This window comes from Perissodus microlepis, chromosome 15 (genome assembly GCF_051167445.1).
Source record: "Perissodus microlepis isolate ML-2025 ecotype Zambia chromosome 15, ASM5116744v1, whole genome shotgun sequence".
Taxonomy (NCBI): domain Eukaryota; kingdom Metazoa; phylum Chordata; class Actinopteri; order Cichliformes; family Cichlidae; genus Perissodus; species Perissodus microlepis.
In genome coordinates this window covers 9166933-9190304 of record NC_140475.1, presented here as the reverse complement: position 1 = coordinate 9190304, position 23372 = coordinate 9166933, and the positions used below count along the sequence as shown (strand labels likewise).

General features: G+C 39.7%; 1 protein-coding gene across 1 annotated transcript; it reads left to right on the top strand.

The window, feature by feature from the left end:
• Positions 1–3451: 3451 nt before the first annotated feature.
• Positions 3452–16024, top strand: LOC146371635 (transforming growth factor beta-3 proprotein-like). Its single transcript, XM_084953406.1, has 7 exons — positions 3452–4467; positions 8319–8482; positions 10732–10861; positions 10977–11084; positions 11669–11834; positions 12026–12179; positions 14222–16024. The coding sequence occupies exons 1-7, from the start codon at positions 4122–4124 to the stop codon at positions 14378–14380; spliced, it is 1227 nt and encodes a 408-aa protein (XP_084809532.1). The 5' UTR covers positions 3452–4121; the 3' UTR covers positions 14381–16024.
• The last annotated feature ends 7348 nt before the right edge of the window (positions 16025–23372 follow it).

Here is a 23372-nt window from a genome sequence, read left to right as displayed (position 1 = left end):
CCCACAGATTGCTGCATGTTCACATCCAGATGTGTGTGTTTATAAAGATCAGGCAGACGTTAGTTTACATTAGCTAGGATTTAACCAGCCGTGCTCGTATTGAAGCAGCAAAACTCCCCAGTGCCTTGAAATGCATGGCGGTGTGTTTAGCGTTTCTAAATAAAATAAGCGTGTTATTTATTTTTAATTCGATAATTTCCCACCACTTGGAGATGTCAGTAATTAAAGCTGCCTGAAACCTCAAACATAACACAGACATAAGCCTTTAACTTATGTGTTTTAAGTACTGTACGACATAAAAAAATAAACCTCAGACACATCAGTGACAAAATGACAGACAAACGTCTGCTGCTTCCACGTGATCTCACTTTAAGTCATCGTCTAGCTGCCATGTTTTTCCCTTTCTATGGACGTGTAGTAAGAGGGCTGATGACTAACACAGATGGTGGACAGATTAAATGATTCATTTGAGTCGTATGGCTGTGACATATACACATCATTGTCTCTACTGGTGTGAGTTTTAGGGATCTCCTGTAGCATTCCTATACAACTGACTCTCTACGTATGACTCATAGACTTGTAACCTCCAGACGAAGCAGACTTTACTGTGCTGGCTGGCTTGTCTGCATGCTGTAGTAGGGAAATCTGGCAGGATGCTGCTTAGTATTTGGGGTTTGCCTGACTGTCTAGCCAGTCTGTGTGCGCGTGGTCAGATCAGTCTGTCTACAAAGCATAATGAATCGCCACTTCACTCACAGAAGAGGTTACAAAGTTACGTTCACCACTCTGACAGCTATACTCAGCAGGAATCCCACCTACCTGACAGCAAAAACCCCCACAAAAAACAGGGCATACTTCTCTGTGTGGCTAAGAGCATGTGTTTTTATTTTCATCCTCGGATCTGTAGCTGCATTCCTTTTCCGTGTGTTGTGCGAGACGGAGAGATTGCCTGAGAGTGACTCACTTAAACCTGACCCAGCGGTGAGGTAATCACTGGAGGACGCTTCGAGTAAAAGTGAACTTTGATGATGGTGTCTGGGATTGTGTCTAAGAGTCGTCGTCGTCGCCCCCCCCCCCCCCCCCCCCCCCCCCCCCCAGGGCTTTAAGGTGATGCTTTTTGCCTCCTCAGGGAGTCCTCTCTTCACTTTGTTGTTCTCCGTGTTCATGACCCTCTGATATAGACCCCCATATCCTCTCCACAAAGACTTAAGGAGCGCTGGAGCCTATTTCAGTAGGTGGGGTGCACCCGGGTCACTTCAAGGGGGCCAGAGAGACTGAAAACCACACCAACAGGCAATTAAGAATCACCTGAAAGAACATATCATGCATGTCTTTGGATTACGGGAGAAAGCAGCATCTGGCAAATCCATCCAGGCACTGAGAGAGCATGCAAAGTGCACACACAGAAGCCTCAGGCAGGTTGAACCTACTGCACCTATCATCTCAACCCATTGTTATTGGTTTTGCTCTTGTTTGAGGTTCCATCAGGTTTTTGTGATACATTTACAGAACATCTAAATAAATCCTTATGTGAGAGCACAGTTTAGAGAACAGGTCTGCCTGTTGTTACATCTGCACTTAAAAATGAGTCCACTATAATTTAGATTTAGCTCTGGGGCTGTGTAAGATGCTTTCTTTCCTCCGCTCTTGTGTGTGGATTCAGACACTAACAGCAGATATTGTTTGTTATGCAGCATCACCTGCTGGCTTAATGGAGAATTGCCAAAGGATGAATAAGACAGCAGTGGGAGAGTTGCACAGCAGAGAGCTCCTTCAAAGCCATCAAAATAGGGAAAATGCTGAGATTCACCAGAGCATTGCGGACAACAGCAAAGAGCAAAAACAAAGTCAAAAAATGCCTATTTGTTTTGTCACAAATATCTCACATTCTCCCCCAAAGTCGTTTTCAAAAGTTCTTCTGATAAACTTGAGTCTTGTGCATTAAAGTATGCATAGAGTACTGTGGGTAAGCGGCTGAGAGAAACCAGAGACCTGGGTGTCTGCCTGAAAATACTCTGACAATAGCTATAGAAAAACTCTGCTCTTTTTGGGATCATACAAAAAAACCCAAACTCCCTCATTTAAGTTAATTTTGGGTTTGGATTGCTTATGTATCGCTCCCGACGTCAAGTTATAGATGAAGGCGTTTCAGCTGGAGTTTGGAGAGACTTTAGTTTGGAGATGGATTCAAGTAGACACAAAAATACATCTATTTCTGTGACTAAAGTATCAAAAGCAGCAAAGACAGAGCATCTTGGTTATTAATGGACAAACAAAAAATCTTCACCACAGTTAAAAGAGTTAATAACTGCGATTCAGGGATACTTGGCATTCCTAACAAGTCAAAGAGTAAATGGAAGTCAGAGTTATTACATAAAGAGTATGAGCCATGTTTTTCTGAGAAGACATCTGGCTGTAAAAAATAAAACAGACAGTAAGTGGATTCACATCATAATTATGTTTTAACTATAATCTGCATATATATCCAATAATGCTTCCCTGCAAAGTCAACCAATAAATGTGTATATGATACACTTACTCACCTGAGCTTACTCTTAATGCCAAATATTTACCAAGTTTGGCAATTGTATGAAATTATTCTTGCTATGCAAACTGGTGGACAAAATAAACACGGCGAAATGCCATGTTTGGGTACGGGGCCTCCAGTGTCTGACTGAGCTTCGACTTAAAATAGGTCTGAGAAATGTGAATATGCTCTATGAAAAGAGATAAAACAAGCTGGGTGAGGGGTGGAGGTGGGGGGGCTGTAAATATATAATAACTTACAGGCTTCCAAGGCCTTCAGACATCAGCACAAAAAAATAAAAAAAATTCTGTGTGGATGGCGGTTTGCAGAGGGCATGGGAAAATCTGCGCTGACAGCGAGGAAACTTTGGTTCTTTTCAACAGTAATGTAATCACGTTGCCTGAAAGTGACGTTTCAAAAGGATCTATGTAATCTGAGTGCAACCTTGGACAACAACCGCTGCCCTGTTTTGTGCTGGTCTTTGTGGGAAGACTCCAACATCAGACAACAGAGCAAAACAAACACATACAAAAATACCCAACAGTGAATTATTACTTGTTATCTTTATGGATTTTTTTATGTGTAAACTTTGTGACCTCTATTTATTGCCATTGTTAAAGCTGCTACCACAACTTTCCTCCGGGGCTGTTTAGAGGGAAAGACAACACCAAACTTTTGTATCTGGACAATAAACACCACACAGTATTACATCATTTTCAAGTGTAAGGCTCTTTGAGCAATTTGATGGGGAAACAAAATTGGCAACTGCAAGTGGTACAACTTGCCACTAGGGGGCATACGACAGCAGACAATCAGAAGACGCACCAACTGAGATTTCAACACGGTTATAATTTACAGCGACGTACGACTATAAAGACACACACGAACTCACACTCACACAAACGGGGACCACGAGACCAGACCTGAACACCACTTTACATACCTTCGTAAATAAACAAATGTGGGCTGGAGCTTAAATTGTCCCTGCTGTTTGATGGGCCTGCCCGTGAAACTTGCTTATTATGTCAGAGTTGATGACTGGAGCGTTGCATTCACTGCCCGCTTACGTTTTGGGCGCTCCCGGGGACCCTCCTCCATCAAAACGTCAGAAACGACCGCTATAAAGCTCATGTGAGGCCATACCGACCGCTCAGAGTCGCATATACCTCGTTAACGGGACAACCTGCGGTCTGCCTCCTCTGAGACAATAAGGCGGCTCTACATTTAAGTGATACAGACTTAGAGGAGAAGTGTGCCAGGCCACCGGATAAATCTGCTGGAGTGAGTACAAGTATGCAAAAGACCAGATTGCTTGTTTCTACGGATCAATTTCATATATGTGGGAGAGCGTCTTTTTCGGGACTTTGAATTGAGTTGTGTCTAATGGGCGAACACAAAATTGGATTTCCGCAGGCGAAGGGGACAAGAAAAAGAATCAAGCGAGGAGTTTTTAAGCATTAGTTTCCAAGGGAAGTTTAGAGAAGCACAAGAAGAACCATAGGTCACAGGACTGTGATTTTGACGGATAGTTGACACGGACCCTGGTAGTCCTCCACACATTTCAACCATCGAGCGAACAAATGCAGAGAGAAAGATGCATTTGGGTAAGGCTTTACTGTTTGTCATCCTCCTCAACTGCGCAACTTTGAGCTCATCCCTGTCAACTTGTGCCACTGTGGATATTGACCATGTGAAAAGGAAGAGGGTCGAAGCGATACGGGGTCAAATTTTGAGCAAACTTCGGCTGACTAGTCCTCCACAATCCCTTGGACCGAGTAAAATCCCCTATCAAATCCAAGCGTTGTATAACAGCACCAAGGAGCTACTGGAGGAGTTGGGGAGGGATCGGCAGCAGAGTTGCGGTCAAGACAACACAGAGACAGAGTACTATGCCAAAGAGATATACAAATTCAACATGGACAACGGACCGCCGGAGAACAGTAAGTATCGCACTTTTTCAGACAGCCAAGCTGTCTTTCTCCAACTTATGCCAGCCACCAACGTGTCCATAGTGCGTAATTACGCATCAAACAAAGAGTGTACGCCTAAACCCAGCGGCACAAGACTCAAAACAGCAATTATGTCATTCCGTTTCATTGACAGTTTTAGATTGATAAAATTTCTAGCTGGCAAAAGACTCTTTCAATTTTATGATATTATTTTTATTATAATATATATATATTTTATATTTCACGTTTAACCCCATTCAAGTCGTCTTCTCTTTTACAGACTAAATCCTCTTTTTAGTGTTTGTGCTGGAAATTGGTTAGTGTCACATAATCATCTCAAACATAAAAAAACAAATTCCCCTTTGGCAGATTAATGTTTAATTGTATAAAACTCTTCTCTGAATTTTTGTAAAACTAAAAGGCGAACAGAAAGCAGTGCCCTTGTGAATGATGTGCTTTATTTCTTTTGTGCTCGCCAACCTGTTTTATGTCTGAACCTGTGTTCCAGGAAGGCCACTCTCCTCCCACTCCTGACTCCGCTCTTATTCGCTTTGTTTTTTTCCCCTCTCTATGGTTCATGTCTCCCATCCCAGATGTTCCCATTTCCTTTCCAGTCAGGTTCAAATGAGAGGGACATCTGCACAGGCAGATGGGGATGCCTACAGAAGAAGGAGTTGGAAAAGTTATCAGAAATGAGCAGGAAAAGCTAGACAGCAGGACCTCCCCATTAGCTGGGATAGAAGGACTCTTTTCTGCTTTAGAGTTTCTCTGCATGGGAGGAGTTGGCTCTTCTGTAGCCCTCATGCTGGTGCCACCCACTTGCCTATTGAGATGGCAGTGACCCCACTGGCCGTCTTGGCTAGTTAATTATGCTCACGGGTGGCCCACGAGAATGAGATCACATACAGGACAGCTCAGGTTTAACTTTACTAAACTGTGTGTGAGGCTGAGCCCTAAACCCAATTAAGTCTAAAGACTATGCCAGCATCTCATATTGCCAGCAGGTATAGGTAACAAGTCATTACTTGGCTTAAAATGAGTTTAAATTTATATGTGAAATATTTGTTAAAATAACACATAAAGACTGCTTAGGCTCACATTATTTCCTCTACATGTGTTAAACCCATATTTGACTTTCTCCTCTATAGAATAAAAAGCTACAAAGTGTAATTGGAAAACCTGTGCTGGAGGGACATGTGTCAGCACTTGAAGGAAATTCAAGTGGCATGTGGTCCGACTGAGTCTGGATTACCGAAAAAGCAGAATAGGATAACTGCTGTGCGTGTGCGAGAGGCGAAGCGGGCCTCATGGTCTAGAGCAAAGCCAAGACCATTGCATCACAGTCCCTTTGAAATCAACAGGTGTTTCTCAAAAGACCTACTTTCCCTCAGCAATGTTCTGTTTCAAATCTCACAAAATGGTTTTTGACAAAAACACCAGGAAATAGGCGCCTTGAGATGGTGGACTCGTAGCTGGATTTGAGAGCCACGGATGGTCTCGAGGTACGACAATGTGACGACAAAGATTTATATACGGTGTACTGTTCACTGGTGTTTAAACAGAATAACACACGCTGATTGATGACAAAATCTTAAATACAAGGGTTGTATGTGTATGCCAGTGTTTTTTTTAATATGTCCAGTGTGATCTCATACTTGGAAATATGCATTCTGTCAATGCCCAGTATATCCACTTGTATTCATTCAGCCCCTAAACTGAGAGTGGGTAATGTGATTTTCATATGATGGAGAAGGAAAGATGATGAACTTTCAGATTGGTTGAGGTCCACTTTTGAATTTTGCAGGAAAGAAAAAAAAAAGCAACGCAAACATCTTTTAGATTAAAACAACATTTAAAGCAATGTATTCTCCATGTTTATCCAGTTTACTTCTTCATACAAGACATACAAAACTCAAAACATAAGTTTTACCTCAATGGGAGCAAATGGGTAAGGTCACCTCTGTTTTAACCCAGTTCATCAACAACTCAAGCAAATTTAAAACATGTCTTCTCCTGCAGAAAAATGCAGGGTTTTTTATGTATTTACTCAAAATCTATGTAACAGATGGAGACAAATCCCCAGCTTCTTTAAGGTATGATGATGTGTCAAACTCTCCAACAAATCTTTCAAAATAAAAACAAATTACATCAGCTTTCATTGCCCTCGACACATACAGACGAAGCACTTTTTGATCTGCCACGCCTATCACCAGGATACCTTTTACAAAGCACCCCTAATCTCTTTTGTGTAATGATAAAGCTACAGTTAAAGTTAGATTAGATTCAGGTGCAGATAAGACTTGGGAAGGTTTTACTGAGAGACTGTTTTGTGTAATGTTGGGTAGAAACACTGTGACCCGTCTTAAAGTGACTCGAACACTTTGTAGCTCTTAGTGAAGCTTTGTTGTTGTGGTTACACCATTAGCTGCCCACTGACTGGTTTCTCCCACAATCTGCAGTCCATAGACAAGAAATAAAAACTCACTTTTGCGGCTAAGACTCCATGAATTTGATCCATCGTATTTAACAGTTTTACAGATGTCTCTTTTGATAATGGCGGTCTACGGGGAAAAAATGCTTTCTGGACCACAGGGACTGTTTTCAATTCAAATGCAAATGGGTACTTGGAAAGCATAGCAGCAAGACTGAGCAGTGGTGCAGTATCTGGCCCTGTTAATGCATTCATTAACTATACTCCCAAACCTCTACCGTGTCAGTTGTTTTTTCTTTTCAACGTCACATGACTTGTTTGTATCCAATTACGCTCTAGAGGTCTGTGTTATTTAACCTTGATTACACTTTAGAATGTACTGTCATTCATTAAAGGTGGCCACAGATTTTATTATCATTCCACAATAGGCACATGCTTGTGAATGACATCATGTATTACCACACGCCAAGAATACTGCATCTAGCTGCCAACATTAGATCCTATTATTTTTTGAGAATGAAATGACGTGTGACTAGCTGTTAGCTCGCGCCATCCTTTTTTTTGGGTGGAATTCATAGCAGTGATGTCACGTTTCTCACGTAACCTACAGCGAGGAAGTGGGAATGTAAGTTTTACAAAATATCAAACTACTCCTTTAAGACAGTAGACTGTCAGTGATTACAAGCCACAGCGCCAATGGTGCTCCCTGCATGAGGCATAAGAGTGCTTGGAGGCTGACTTTGTGGAATGAAAATTTGAGTCTGGGCAAGTGACATCACGCTCTTTATCTCATTTACATACATTAGCTTTTTGATGGGGTTCAGAAGTAATAGGTTGACCTTTTTCAGTCTTGTGGCAGCCTTCTGCTTCATTTACACCTGCCACGGCCTCAAGTTGGTTCACAGAGCAGCCTTAAGGTCATTCAAATTACTGTGTTGAGAGTGTGGACAACAAGCATCGGAAAGATTTCCTTTTATAGCATGGTACTTATACAGAGTCTGGCATGTCTCAAGGACTGAGGTTGGGCTGTGGAGAAGTCATCATGGTCAGAAAGGGTTCAGGTCCAAAAAGTTGTCAGTGGGACTGAGGATAGGAAGGTTTTTGATACCAGAAAGGTGAGGTCATACTAAGCTAAATAATGCTATTTCAGTGACGACATTTTCATTTCCACCAAATATAGACAAAATGTGTTAGAGAAACACTGACAAGTTCTGATTAAGGTGGGCAGCAACACTAGTCGTTCACTGTGATAAACGTAGTGCCAGACACCACAGAACCACTATGGCCAAGATCGGATTTGAACTGTGTATCTTTACCTATACAAGGTCCATCTGTCTTATCTATCTACGGACATAAAATGCTTCTAAGCATGCTCCCTCACAAAACATTTGTTTTATTCTATTTGTTCCAGACGATCTGTCTTACTGCCCAAAAGGCATTACTTCTAAGGTTTTCCGTTTTAACATCTCCGCCATGGAGAGGAACGCCACCAACCTGTTCAGAGCAGAGTTTCGAGCGCTGAGAGTTCCAAACTCGACTGCCAAGAGGAATGAACAGCGGATTGAGCTCTACCAGGTGCGTAAAGGTACCGTTTCCTTGTCCTTCTACCTAGATAAAAGGCAGACCGCAAATACTTTTTCTGGATGTAATCTTTGTATACAAGGAAAAACAAACAAAAGAAAAATACCACTACAATTCTGAACTGTTGAGAAACCGGTCTTGAAATAGCTAGTCAGTTCTATTGTTATTTCAGGCTCCAACTAACAAAAAAATAGACAATTATAACTCGATTGCAGTTAGGCACATAGGTAACAAATAGATGAACAACTGAAAGGTTCAGCAGGCCTGCAAGATCTTTGCAGAACCGGGACAGTTAGCCACAGACAGTGTTATCGAAGAACAAGTAGTAGACATCTACAAATGTCTATAATGATCTTAATTATAGTTATGTGTAGATCTCTAGTACTGAATATTGTAGTTAATGTCCTTAATGCAATATTCTGTTATAAGGATCTAAGATAGGGGTGTCAAACATGTGGCCTGGGGACCAGAGTTGGCCCAGAAAAGACTCCAATTCGGTCCACTCTTTGTTTTTGGAAACTGTGAAAAAGGGGGTAAATTTTAACTGTAGCTTCTTAACTTTTACAATTTTTCCTGCTGATAAGGACCTCCCCAGTGCTACACCAAAGTAACCGATACACAATTAAATGACAGAAAAATATACTATTAACATAGTACCCAGAGTTGGTATTAATCTTGGCAGTTAAAAGCATCATAGCAATCTGGTGTGTGTGCAGGTTCTTAGATACACATGGTTGGCATGTTGGTATTTACATGTATGCTGTGTTCTGTGGTTGGTTTTGTAAGATTTTGGTGTAAATAAATGATTTTGTTTAAAATCTGGCTTTTTATTTTCATAAAAATAGATCTGCCAACCCACTGACCGAAAAACATCTCCAACATGGATTCAGATTAAACTTTATTGTCACACCACAGATTAACAAGTAAAAAGTGTGTGAAAAACCTATGGAAAAAAAGCTCTAGAATAGAAGGTCACAAGAAAAAAAGAATAGTTTAGATGTGTGCAAAATACAAAAAAAAGAATGTCTGTCAATAAAATTAATAATAAATAAATAAACAGGTCATAACTTGTTCAGCGACTTAATAGCGGTTAGAAAAAAGCTCTTTTGCATCCTGCTCTGGTGACAGAGGAGGTATTTATAGCATGTTCCAGCCAAATAGCCAAATTCCACAGAAAAACCAGGGACCTGTGGCAACCTTGCCAAAAGTTAAGTAAATAATAACAGAAATAGTCAAATGTAAATTTATAGATCTTGTGCACATTCCCACACGTCTTTAGTTTCAAAGAAATAAATACAAGCCAACAAAAATGGAAAGACAAGGTTTAGTCCAGTTTTATCAAATGCAATGATACAATCTACTGGAACACTGCGAAAAGCAGCATTAATGGGGAATTTAACTAAAAGTAACTGTGACAGCTGTTATAATAGCAGAGTTGGCCTTTTGTTGATTAAAAATACATCTTTTGTTTAAGATATAGCACCATTAAATTTTAGCATATTGAGTCTGGCTGATGTAAGAAATGCATGTTTTGTCATTTTTGTCTTTTGCCACTTCAAACCTTCTTCATCATTTGAACAGTTATGACATGATATGACTTATTGTGCAAAGGTGGGAATTTGCATTTAGCTTAAAAACACCCCTTGCCTGCAGTCCGTCTACGTGCACACACGTATTTTGATAAATGTAGCTTTTCTATAGCTTTTAGCCTTTTCCAACACATAAATGGCATTTTACTGTCATTTTACGGTCACTGAAATTGGAGCTTTTGAAAAACCCCTTCCAGGGTGAAGATTTAAATCTAGGCAGGGAAATGAATGAGGAAAGTCAGATGTGTGAGTGTCAGTTTTGTGTGTGCAGCTTCATTGTTTGTCAGCTTCTGATTGGTCAACATTTCTGTATTGTTAGAGTTATGCTGTAGTGCCACCCGGTATGCTTTTGACAGCCCTGGACATTGTTTTTTGCATTTTCACGTGAAAAGTGATATTTCAAGGCAAAACCGAAAAACTCCCATTTTAAATAATACCCATGTACATGTCGACATAGCCTCAGTGTAGTCTCAAAGAGCTGCAAGAGTCATCTGATTTACTTTTTCTTTATACCTTTGTATTCATAGTTTATTAATATATTGAATGCACTCTTTCCTCACATAATTCAAAACTATTATTGAACAATCAGAACAAAAACAACTAAAACTGTTGAGAAAAAAGGCTTCAGAGCAACTATTTATTTTTGCTTCACAGATCGTGAGGCGAAATGAACACATTAGAAAGCAGCGCTTCATTGGAGCCAAGAATGTGCTGACCAAAGGTACCGCAGAATGGATTTCCTTTGATGTGACCGAAACAGTGCGGGAGTGGCTGATGAAGAGAGGTGAGCCTGAGATCTCCATATTTCCTCATTTCATAATAACTCAGAATTGTTATCATTAGGAATAATAAAGGATTACCATTAAGGTTAATGAAAGCTTGCCTTTTTTAAATTGCAGGATCTAATATGGGTTTGGAAATTAGTGTCCACTGTCCATGCCACACCTTCAGCCCAAATGGCGACATCATTGACAAGGAAAGTGAGGTCCTGGAGGTCAAGTTTAAAGGTGAGCTACAGTGAGATTTTGTCACATCAGTTTTTATACCCCCCCCAAAAAAAGAAAAAAAAAACAGTATATAGGATGGACATAGCTACTAGGAGTTTGTGCAAGCCACGTTTTATGCTCTCTATGATTTCTTACCATCCCTGCAATACATTTACATGGCAATATTTTATTGAATTCAATACACCTTTATTTATACAGCGAATCACCAACAGTTGCCTCAAGGCAAATACCCTACAATAGCACAAAGGAAACACAGAAAACCCCAAAAATCATATAATCCCTGATGAGCAAGCGCGTTGGCGACAGTGGGAAGGAAAAACTCCCTTCTAACAGGAAGAAAGAAAGAAAATGTAATCTTCGTAATAACCAAATCACATCTATATTGTGGTAAATAATCCGAGGTTATTTACATAGAAATCATTTTTAAGCATAGATGCTTCAGTTTGAGGAATTGCAATACAGTACAAGTGCTCTTATATTATGGTGAATTATACTTAAGGTGTTTCTCAGATAAAAGAGGATGGATTTTTTCCACAGTTGTTAATAGTTGTTCACGGTGCACTTGGATCATGTTTATAATCAAGGTATTGATGAAGAGGAGGAGCACAGTCGCTTGGATCTGGATCACTTGAAGAGGAAAATGGAACAGAATCTCCCTCATCTCATCCTCATGATGATACCGCCCCACCGCCTGGACACTCAGTCAACACGCCGACGCAAGAGAGCGCTGGACACAAACTACTGTTTCTCGTAAGGAGATTCACGCCAGTTTTAGCTAGTCCTTGAGAAATCTATTCTTAGTGCTGTCAAGTTTTAATGGTACTTTCATGTGCAGGAGCTTAAATATTTGATACAACAATTAAATATTAAGAGAACCTAAATGTTCCACTGAAAACATTTCTTGAAACTGACTATGTTTTTATTGTTCCTCCTCATCACAGAAACACGGAGGAGAGCTGCTGCGTTCGCCGACTGCACATTGATTTCCGCCGTGATTTGGACTGGAAGTGGATCCACGAGCCCAGTGGTTACGATGCCAACTACTGCTCTGGGCCATGCCCTTACCTGAGGAGCTCAGACACAACGCACAGCTCGGTAAGTGGGAGTTTGTTGAGGGAGTTTTGCACAGTAGAATTTACAGCAGCAGAAACAAAAATACCTTTAAGTACATCGTAGATTGCAGAAAAAAAAGCATCATAAATGTTAATGTTTTATATGTATATTCACTACAACTATACATGGTATTTTAAATTACAGTGTAAAAAAATGTACACAAAATATAAAAAAATTGTCCATTTGATCACAAATCAATATATCTGATAAATATATCTGAAAGCTATCTTTCACAGTCAGAGTATAGGTATTGCATTGATTAAAATAAAAATGCCTTGGGCTGTAACTCTTCTAGCAGAAACTCTTGCCACTTTGCCACTGAATCTCCAGGCAGCTGTTTTGTGTTAACAAGACTGAGCCCTGTATTTAAACATGGGGAAAGAGCTATATTCTTTATTTGATATGTAAACTGAATGAATCCCCACCTGCTGGGGCATCCAGTCAAAAGAAAGTTGACTTTAGGGGAAAGGAAAAGAGCTACAGCTATGTTAGCCAGAAATTGGTTCCTTTCATGATTTTTTATGGTGTGTGTGTGTGTGTGTGTGTGTGTGTATCATGAACCTCATCTGTGCACTTGCATCAGTAGTAAACAAGGTATGGTTTATACACTCACGGGCTACTTCATTAGCTATACCTTGCTATTATCAGGTTGCACACAGTTCTGATTCAACAAGGAGCTGGAAACCTTCCTCTGACATTTTGGTGGATATTGACATGACAGCATCACGCAGTTGCTGCAGATTTATCGCCTGCACATCCATGATGTGGATCTCCCATTCCACCACATCCCAAAGTTGGTTTATTGGATTAAGACCCGGTGACTGTGGAAGCCATTAGAGTACAGTGACCTTAATGTCATGTTGAGAGATACCTTGGTTGTAACAAGTGGTTTATTTGAATTGCTACTGCCTTCCTATCAGCTCAAAGCAGTCTGGCCATTCTCCAAGTGTTTTTGCTTTGTTTGCGTTGTTCATGTATAAAACATGGACGTACCTTGTGGGTCGGAAAACTCCATCAATGCAGAAGTGTCTTAAACGTGCATTCTATCTGAACGTCACCAGATGGCAATAGTTGTGGTTGCAAAAAGACTTCTGGCCCTATAGATGTCTATAGGAAAACAGCTTTCTGTCGTGACTTCCATAGGCACTTTTCTGCTAAGCTTGTAGGTCACTCTACAGTCACTCTTTTTTCATATTGTTATTGTTTTTTGCCAGTGTACATCATACCATGTTTCATGCACCATATGCATGCTATGAAACCACAAAGACATTGGCTTACGAGTTGTCAGTCACAAGTTGTTAGGCGGTAAGCGTTTGGTTTCGCAGTCAGACCTGCCCAGCCTCGTCATGTCCAGTTTTTGCAACCAAGGTGGCGACATGGGAAGCCCTCATCACGAGGCTTCAGAACAGGACTTCACAAACCACTGGGTGATGTCACTGTAGCTATGTTCATCTTTCATACTGATATTTGCCCAGGGTTGGTTATTTTCTCTTTTTCCCTTTTTCAGACTATTGTTTTAAAATTGTCCTAGAAATGGTTTGGTGGGAAAATCCCTGCCGGCCAGCACATTCTGAAATACTCAGACTAGCCTGTCTGGCACCAACAAACATGCCACGTTCACTGTTACTTAAATCACCCTTTTTCCCCCATTCTGATGCTCAGTTTGAACTTGAACAGGAGGTCATCGTCACCATGTTTACATGACTAAATGCACTGAGTTGCCACCATGTGTTTGGCTGATTAGATATTGGCGTCAATGAGCAGTTGAACAGGTGTACCTAATGAAGTGGCTAGTGAGTGTATATTTCTCCAGTTTGGCTGTAAAAAACCAGATGTTTGGCTCTCTGGTAGAGGGGCAGAGGCTCTTTGCTGTTACTACTTTCTCTCATGGATTTCTGCGCAGAAGTCTTTGTGTGCCATGTCTCTGCCATGTAATATCACGTAGGAAGAGACAGCAGAGATACACGGTACACAAAACAAATGTGAATTTTATAATTATTTAATTTCTATGTCCTATTCAATAGCTGCTGAGCCTCTACAACACTCTGAATCCAGAGGCATCCGCCTCCCCCTGCTGTGTCCCCCAAGACCTGGAACCCCTCACTATACTCTACTACTCTGGACGGACACCTAAAGTGGAGCAGCTCTCCAACATGATTGTCAAGTCTTGCAAGTGTAGCTGAGAGGACATGAATGTGAGGCAGTGTGGCAGGATTTTACTCGGTACAGACCAAACCCATGCATGACTTTTGGACTTTTAGCTGTGACAAATACTTAAACTGTGGCCTCATGGCTTAGATTTGAAGACCACTCAGGAGGTGGCACATTTTTAACGATGCAGATTTTCTCAAAAAACAAAAACCCCCAAAACAAACAAACTTGATATTTTGATACTAATTTTTTATTGTTTCCCTCAATTGGTTCTGGTTGACAAGTAAAATAGTTTAATTTGAATCTAACTAAAAAAATAGTCCCAAATAAGACTTGAGCTTAAAATATTTCCCCCTATATTTGTGAGGATGGACAACATACTTTAGAGGCTAGATTGACAAGGGCACCTATTTGTGACAAAATGAAAGAAATTAAAATAAAAACAAAAAAACGAACTATAGCTGCTTCATTGATAATTACTGAAAGAGGGCTACGTTGTAGTATTTTTGTGTAACTCTTTCTTGAATCTAGCCTTGATTTTACATTGTTAGTCGTCACAAATATAGACAGGTCTCTTCTTTCAGGCCCAATTTTCCCTTAAACTTGCCTTAAATTCCCTTCACTTCAAACAGTGGGCATTATCTTCAAACACAAAAGGAGAAAGGACAGACTTGCTGCTGTATCCAAAGCCATAGCTGTGGTCAGGGAAAAGGAGAGCTGAGAGAGAATGCCTGCTGGATTTGCAATGGAAAGTCAATGAACAAAGAAGGTTGAGCCAAGCTTTTCTTTTTTTGGCCAGCCAGCAGCAATGGTCTCGTTTTTATTTTTTTTTCTCGGTGAATCTATTAAAACGAATGGAAGAAGAAGAAGAAGAGGGGACCTGTATGGAAGGGAAGAACTGTGATGGAAACTAGCCACGAGCACACTGCCATTCACTGGAAGTTTTCATCTTTAACAGGTTCACATTATTTTTGGGACATCAAAGAATATACTGGAAAAGAACACGTGTTATGCAACAGGTTTTTATGAGACTTCTTTTACATTAATAGCAGATTTAGTCTGTTATGCAACTTGTCGTATAGTGATTGTTTCACTAACTGGGAAGAAGATTGACGTGTAACAGTTTTATATTAAACTGTGGGTACTGTTACATTTCCTTTGTGATTTAGAAAGAATATGCAACATTATTGTCCATATAGGAGTTTAACCTGTTATGTGGAATCCCCTTATTTGTCTGACTAAAGGCCATTTTTTTAGTGCAGCTGTTTTCTTTTATTTCTTTTGTCTCCTGTCAACTCACCTGTCATCCTTCACTCCAGCCCGCTGACAAGGAATTTACATGTGCAGTCTGGGCTTCCCAAAACATTGCAGTCTTTCATTCCCTTTTGCTCTGTCTCTGTTTGTTTTGGTGCTCTCTTACAGTGTGAAGTCCTAATGGAACAGAAATGAAGAGGGAGTGGAGGAAAAGTTATAACATGACAGTGGCCTGATGTACAGTTAGACCTCATTTTCTCCGACTCATTTCTGAATCCCTGTACTGTTTGACATTTGCCCAATAGGAGTCATCTAGCTTTTGGGTGACATTTACATCATGTTGTTGTTTTTTTGTTTGGTTTTTTTGGCAGTCATGTTGTTTGATAAAATGATTGTTATTAAAAAGACATCATGCAAAAGTCTATGAGCCCCTTCTTAAAGCGTAACATTCAAATCTGTGCAAACATTTAACTCCAAATTAGGAGATGATGAATGTATGAACTGTTCTTGTCTGCCTTATTGAAATGTCATTTAAAATGCTATTTTCACGTAATGTTTTGGTTCCATGCAAACATAATTTTTCTTTCTTGAATCTCACCAACCCCACCTGTTTCCTGCAGGCGCATGCACAGCCTTTTTTTTTTTTTTTTTTTTAAACCAGAGTGATAAATTCAAGTTTCTCAGGGGTTACTGCTTAACAGCTTTCCCAGGCAAAAAGCAATTAATCTTATTTTAAGAGCGTATTACTGCACAGGCATCTCTTTATTTCCTTGTTTTTCATAAAATGGATAGCATAAATCACGCAAAAAAAATGAAAAAAAGGCATATTACATTCAGTACCGCCTCATACCTAGGTATGTGTTCTCCTCCGAGTTTGATACTTGCTTTCAGTAGTAGAGCCAGACAGTTTTTACAGCGGTGCCTAAGCTCATGCTATTACTTGCAGTACTGTGTAAAAGTCACACGCCACCCCTTATTTCTTTGTAGTTTACTAGGAAAATAGGACATAGGTGCAACAAGGTATCGAAACACACAAAAACATTATTTGATATAAAACCCTTTTTTATTCAACACAGCCTGAACTCTCTTAGTCAAGCTTTCTTGTCATTTCTTTAAGGAGTCTTCAAGAATATTTCTCCAGACTACTTGAAAGACATTCAAAGCTCTTCTTTGGATGTTGGCTGCCTTGGCTTCTTGTTCTCTGTCAAGATGATCCCACTGCTTCAATTATTATTAACATCCAAGTTCTGGGAAGGTCAATCCATGACTGATAGTGTTCGTTTGTGTGGTCTTTCTATCCAGGTAACAAAGCCGCTACCAATCTGATACTTTGCAGGTGGTATAACATGCTGGATCAAAATCTTATGGTACTTTTTTGTGTTCATAATTCCATCAATTTTGACATGATCTCCAACACCACTGTCTGAAATGCAGCTCCAAACCATGACAGAGCCTCTCCCATGTTTTACAGATGACTGTAGAAACTCATTGTTAAACCTCGACCTCCTCGATACATATTGATTGCAAATTATTCAGACCAGCTGCCACTGATTTCCAGTCAAGTTCTTGTGTAATGTGTCATATCTTAGCCTTTTCTCCATATTTTCCTTCTCTAGAAATGGCTTCTTGATAGCCATCCTTCCATTTTTTCCTATTTCTTAAGGACATGATTTTCAGATACTGTCATCTGTGATAGTTTTTTTAAGGCCAACTTTTTCTTTTTATCTCCACTTGCTCAGTTTCTGTAATTGTTTTTATGAACAACCATACCGAGATATGTCAGGTTTTCAGCAAATAACTTTTTGTTAATCAGCTGGTTAGTGCAAAAATACTATTTATGCCAGTCAAGCGGTGCTATCTTCTTTTTTTTTTTAGATTCAGTTAAAGAGAAATGAGAACAAATTCCATGTGTTTGCAACACAATGCTAATAACAAAACCTATAGATACATTTTAAAAATTGTTCTTTTCTAAGTTGTCTGTGGTGTGTAGACACAAACTGGTTCATTCCTTGAGTTTGGTGATTTTTTTAAATACTCTAATGACTCACAGGTCAGTGTTAAATACCTTGACAAACAAACAAGGGAAAAAGGTGTAAAAGCAGCAAATGTCCAAAGAAAATAATTGAAAGACCTTAAAAAATGTTGGGGAACTTTAGCTCTGCTCAAGACCAATTTAAAAAATGATATGAAAGTCTTTTGAGCAGCACTGTACATTAGGGTAATTATCTTGGGTCACTCACTCTCACTATTTACTTATGTGGCCATGTCAACACAGTTTTAAATTTGCTGATAAAGCTCAGAAGATTATTACAGTGGAAATAGGCTCTTTAAAAGACATATGATAGAAATTGTTACTAATAATCACTGGATATTACTTCAGTGCTGTGTATGTGTATAGTCCCCACACAGGCTTCCCCAGTGGCTGCATGACTCTGGCTGTTCTTACTTTGTCATCTGTAAGAGTTTGATAATGATTTATTAAAAAGTTAAATCTAAGAATAGTTAACTTACTTTACTACTACTTTACTATACTATTAATTACAATTTTGAAGACACAATTATAAAGTGGGAAATGTACACGTAAACATTTAAGATTGTATTAGCATTAGTAACTGGCATATCAGACACACTATAGAGTAAAATGAATGAAAAAGAACAACAGGCAGATCTTGTGCAATTCTTACCCAAATGTTGGTGTTATTGATGGCTCATTACCAAATGTTTAGTTGCTTGTCTAAAGACTGGGTGATCAGAGGTTGCTTATATTTTTATGTCAGCTCTGCTAATGGGTTACACCGATTGGAGGGGTTGTTGGTTGAGCTAATACGGACTGACAAGTAGCCAGAAAGAATTCCGTTTCTCTACGTGCCCATTATTGTTCCCTGTCACAATTAATCAGAAATGAAGCACATTGATGGAAACACAAAGACCAGAGGGCATGACAAGGTCTAAAAACAGGGGTCGAGGCTTTAATGGGTTTACAGACAGCCCTGTACCAACAACGCACATTACTGGTACAGAGCGGCTGTGCCCCATGCATGAGTGACTTTCAACCATCAACGAAAGCCAGCAGACGACATGTTACTTACTTGTGTACAAGTCCGCAGTTTGGCCCTGTGAAAAAAATTCAGTATCACAAAAATCAGGGCTCTTATTGCTTCAGTATACATAAATGCTACATATACATTAAAAGCTCTGCAACTGGATTACCTCTTTGACTTCTTTATGTGTGTGGATAGAACCAGTGAACCAGCGGACTCCCAGGAAGAGTAAAATATCCGAGTATCTTTTTCTCATGTCAGTTTAATGGAATGGGCTGAGGAGTTAGCCACGATAAGGCCTTTCCTAACAGAGGCGGCACCTTTGTTTGTGTCTTCTTATTCAAGCAAGGGCTCATTTAGGGCCACGTAGTGGCGAGCCACATTGTTGAGCACAGTCAGACACTGAAACACATGAAGGAAATACACTAAAGCGTCTACTTCAGTGAAAGACTTGGTAAGGAACCACAGTTGAATTTGCTGCCATCGACAATATGAGCAGCAGCCTGGTAACAACAACAAATACTAGTCTTTCATTGGTTCACTAGCTAAATGGATCAAACACAAGAAACTTCACAGGTAATAATATCTCTTGTGGCTTCTTCATTTTAATTGGGTAAGTCTTTCGAAAATCACTGAAAAAAACTTGATGTATCTGGATTCTGCTAAGCCTGGACTTTCATCTTTTATGTTTGAAGGTGTAGATAAGAACATTGTTTGCTTCTCTTAGAGGAAAGCTGACCACCTCAAGCCCAAACCTGCAATAAACCTATTTCAAGTTCTCAGCTACTGGCTGGATGAGCAAACCATAATCTGATTTGAGTTCAGGGTCCTTTTCTGGGTTAAAGTCTGACTTTCTCAGAACTTGTGCTCATCCAAGACTTACCAATGATGAATTGCATGACACGTAAATGCACAGAGGTTTGGAAAACTGTGCTGCTATTCCCTGAGCAGATTAACAGATGTGGAGGTAGAAAAAAAAATTAGAGGGGGAAGTGAGAGACAGAGGGAAAGTAGTGTGTGTGTGTGTTTGAGTGTGTGTGTGAGGGAGAGAGCTAGAGAGAAAGAGTCAAAATAGACTGCTGCTGCAATAAAATCATCAGGTCACATCAGACTAGTTCTCAGGCCCCAGGGTGGAAAGAGTTGTGTAATTCAGCAATGGGAAGAACACACACACACACATACATGCACGAGTCAAGCCAGCAGCCATAGTTACTGGAAAAGAGTGAAGGGGTGAACAAATATGTAAACATGTATCAACTTCATAGACCTTTATAGCTAAACAAATGAATGGGAGGTCTGGATCAAACTACAGCATTATATTACAGCAGAGTGTGCGTTTCCGTGACAGTATTCCAATAATAGGAGAGAGGAGAGACAAAGAGAGGAGGGAAGCAAACTGTGGGAAGACAGACAGTGTGACATTATAATTTGCACTCCCTTTAAAATTAGCACACACCATTACGCAAAACTCGCTTCTCTGAGGAGTGAAGAAGTGAGAATTACTCAAAATGGCCATTTTCCCTTAAACTACACCATAAGGTTTACAAGAAAGAAACATAATCTTCCTTCTACAAATGATAACTCTATAGAAGGAGTACATGCTCTACAATTTAGATGGACAGTAGCCCTGGATGGAAAAAACAAAACACAAACACTGAAGGCAAAAACCAGTATGCACAGGGCAGGGAGTCATCCAGACTTTCCAGCACCCCCAAAGCAGCACATCAGGTCAGAAGCGTGACTAGTTCCATATGTAGCATGAATATGGGGAGAAATTGCGCTTATGGACCAAGGTCCCTGCTTATGCTTCCTGTTTGGGGAACAGTTTCCCTGTAACCAAAGGAGAGAGAGGACACAAGGAAATATAAGGTGACAAAATAAAAATGGCCATCTCATACTTCCTTGTGTGAGGTGTTTGTTCTGATATACTGCGTTTGTTTTTTCTACATGTGGCACTGTACATTATGACCAAACATCTCCACAAATGACATTATTCCAAATGTCTTGTGGTTTGTTCACTTTACAAACCCAATGAATCAGCCCTGTTATGAGTCAGATTGACAGTTGGGATAACCTTTGCCCAACCCAATAGGTTGCCATGGACTTTCATATTTAACACATTTACTGAGGTGTGAAGTTAAATTTCTACTCATGGGAAGGTTGTGGCATTGCACTAACACCCACCTGAAAGCTCCAGACCAGCAAACTGACAAATCTTAGTTTTTCACTTAGCTTTACTTGCTCAAACACAACCATTTCTGCATTGCATAAACTCAATAATCAATAATTGTATAATTGTGCAACCCTATTACATTTTTTTAATAGCGGTTGAGGTTTTAACATTTATGACATGATGTCAAGCTCTTAGTTTTAAATCATTCTGAAGACTATCAGTATATACATGAACATCACACACAGTCATACTGTTCATGATCCTGACTATAAAATTATAAAAGGACTTCTTTGTTGAAGGAATGCATGTAACACTGCCAGAAGCTGAGTTTAAGTTTCCTTTAGAACATTTATTTTGTCTCTTCGTAGCTGTAAACACCTTCTCCATTTACATCAAGTTATAGGCCCTGATGCTTTACCTACCTACTACTTTATAAACGCTCAGAGAAACATGAGGAGTAAGGCTAAAGTAGGACATCTGTGGGATATTTAAAGCATACTTTGATGCATTTCTGTTTGCCTTGGCTGATATTTTTCTGTGCTCACACACATATAGAAAAAAGAATCTTAAATCAATTGGATTTTTAAGCAGTAATACTTTTTAGATTACTCTCTAGGTAATGGTAAGACAGGCCTTTCCCCCCTATAGTCATCCCAGAAGTGCAAATCAGATTGATGAGAGTAGTCATGTCTTTAACAGCTTATACAGCTGCCACTACTCTACCAGGTAATGGAGACCGGGTCAGCGGGGTGCTTTCTCCTGCACAAGCTCAAAAACGAGGACTCAAGTAGTTTTGCTAAGTTTATTATCTTTCTGCTTGTCTGGGCATACTGTATGCTCTCACAGTAAATGAGGATCAAACTGGTGAAAAAAGCAGTTATACAAAGGTCTCACCACAAAGAAGGAATTTATGCTACTTGGATAAAAACTAAGTAACACAAATCTTGAAGTTACGAAGTCAATGACTTGAAAGAGGCCCCAGCAGCTGCAAGAAATGCTGAAAATATAAGTTTACTTCATTTTCAGTGGGCACCTTTGCCTTAAAAAAATGCTAACAGTACTAATTCAGGTAACATATGCCATCTGGTCATAGTTTGAATCATTATATATATACTGCTAATCAAAAGAAAGAAAGAAAATCGCAGGTATTTCATGTACTACAGCACTTGAAATATAGGAAAAACAGGTATTTCATATTCTTTTTCCTATTAAAACCTAGTATAAAATATAATCTTCATAAATTCTCTAGGCCTAGAGTGGAGGATGTATCCATTCCAGGCCAGTTATTATAAGATATACATACATTTGAAGCAAGAAAATTAATCTGGGCTTTCCAGAGTGCATGAAAGATAGACTTCTAGCCTCTGTGATGTGATCCTTCACTGCTTTGTGAAGGCAAATTTCTATCTTGGTGTTTTGAAAACAGATGTCTTCAGTGAGGGGTGAAGCTGAGAAAAGCAGAGCACACAGCAACAATTGTGACTTATCAATCACAAAGTAACCACACTCTGCTTATTTTACTTACTTACTCTAAATCTGAAGCAAATGAGCGAATTTTGCAATAAACAGTGCTCAAAACTAGAAATCAAGATCATAAACTGAGCAGAAAAGTGTTTACAGAGGGTGAGCACAGGGTCATTTTCTCATAGAGATCTATACCACCTATCTTTGTGCTCTAACCATTAGAAGAAAATAAAGCAAATCTATGGCTATATCCATGTTTTTCAGAGACAAAGTTGATGAAGATGGCATTCACAATCAATGTGCTTTTCACACAAGGACTTGGGAACAAGACTTATGTGTCAGGTTTCCAGTAATGAGCAACTAAAATGGAGTGATATCATTGGTCTGGCAGAATCTGATGAAGTTAAATGCATGTTTTTAACAGAAAAATAACTTCATGTTTTAAATCTCTAGCTGCTCTTAAAATGACATTACCATCAGTTACCTATGGAAAGAGGAAACTGCATTCTTGGACTGTTGCTTAATGCCAACATTACACAACAAAACTGGAAAGCATAAATTGTAAATCTCTAATAGCACTGTAATTACTCTTCTATTAGTAACAAGATACCTAGGCCTCCGTGTTTCCAAGTAACCAGGAGAAGCAAAGATGAGCAATTCCTCCACAGAGTCAATGAGAAACATGCTTGGTTTGTGTCTCCTCATTAATCTACACGGGACCTTCTGATTCCTCCAGCTGGCAGCGCTCCACAGTCACTCTATGTCCAACATAATGTGCGTGTGTAGAAATGTACAGCACGCCTATGGTCCCACTGTGAAGTTTGTATCTGCACGTGTATACGTGAAAGTTTTGTACCGTATACGTAAAGCTTCAGTTTAATTTGTAGCGCTCACATCCCAAACCGCAGGGAGCCATCGTGCTATGGTGCCAATACTACTGAAAACCTAAATATATGGCTAACATACAGGATTTTGTAAAACTACTTACAGACTCACCACTTCATTAGGCACACCTGCTCAACCGCTTGATAATGGAAATACTGAATCAGCCAGTCACATGGCTGAGGCTCTGAAGAAACTGCTGATCTGCTT

Excerpts from the sequence above, each read along its gene's own strand:
- LOC146371635 (XM_084953406.1), top strand. The coding sequence starts at position 4,122 with ATGCATTTGGGTAAGGCTTTACTGTTTGTCATCCTCCTCAACTGCGCA. Across the intron at positions 10,862-10,976 it reads GGAGTGGCTGATGAAGAGAG|GATCTAATATGGGTTTGGAA; the intron begins GTGAGCCTGAGA and ends TTTAAATTGCAG. Across the intron at positions 12,180-14,221 it reads CAGACACAACGCACAGCTCG|CTGCTGAGCCTCTACAACAC; the intron begins GTAAGTGGGAGT and ends CCTATTCAATAG.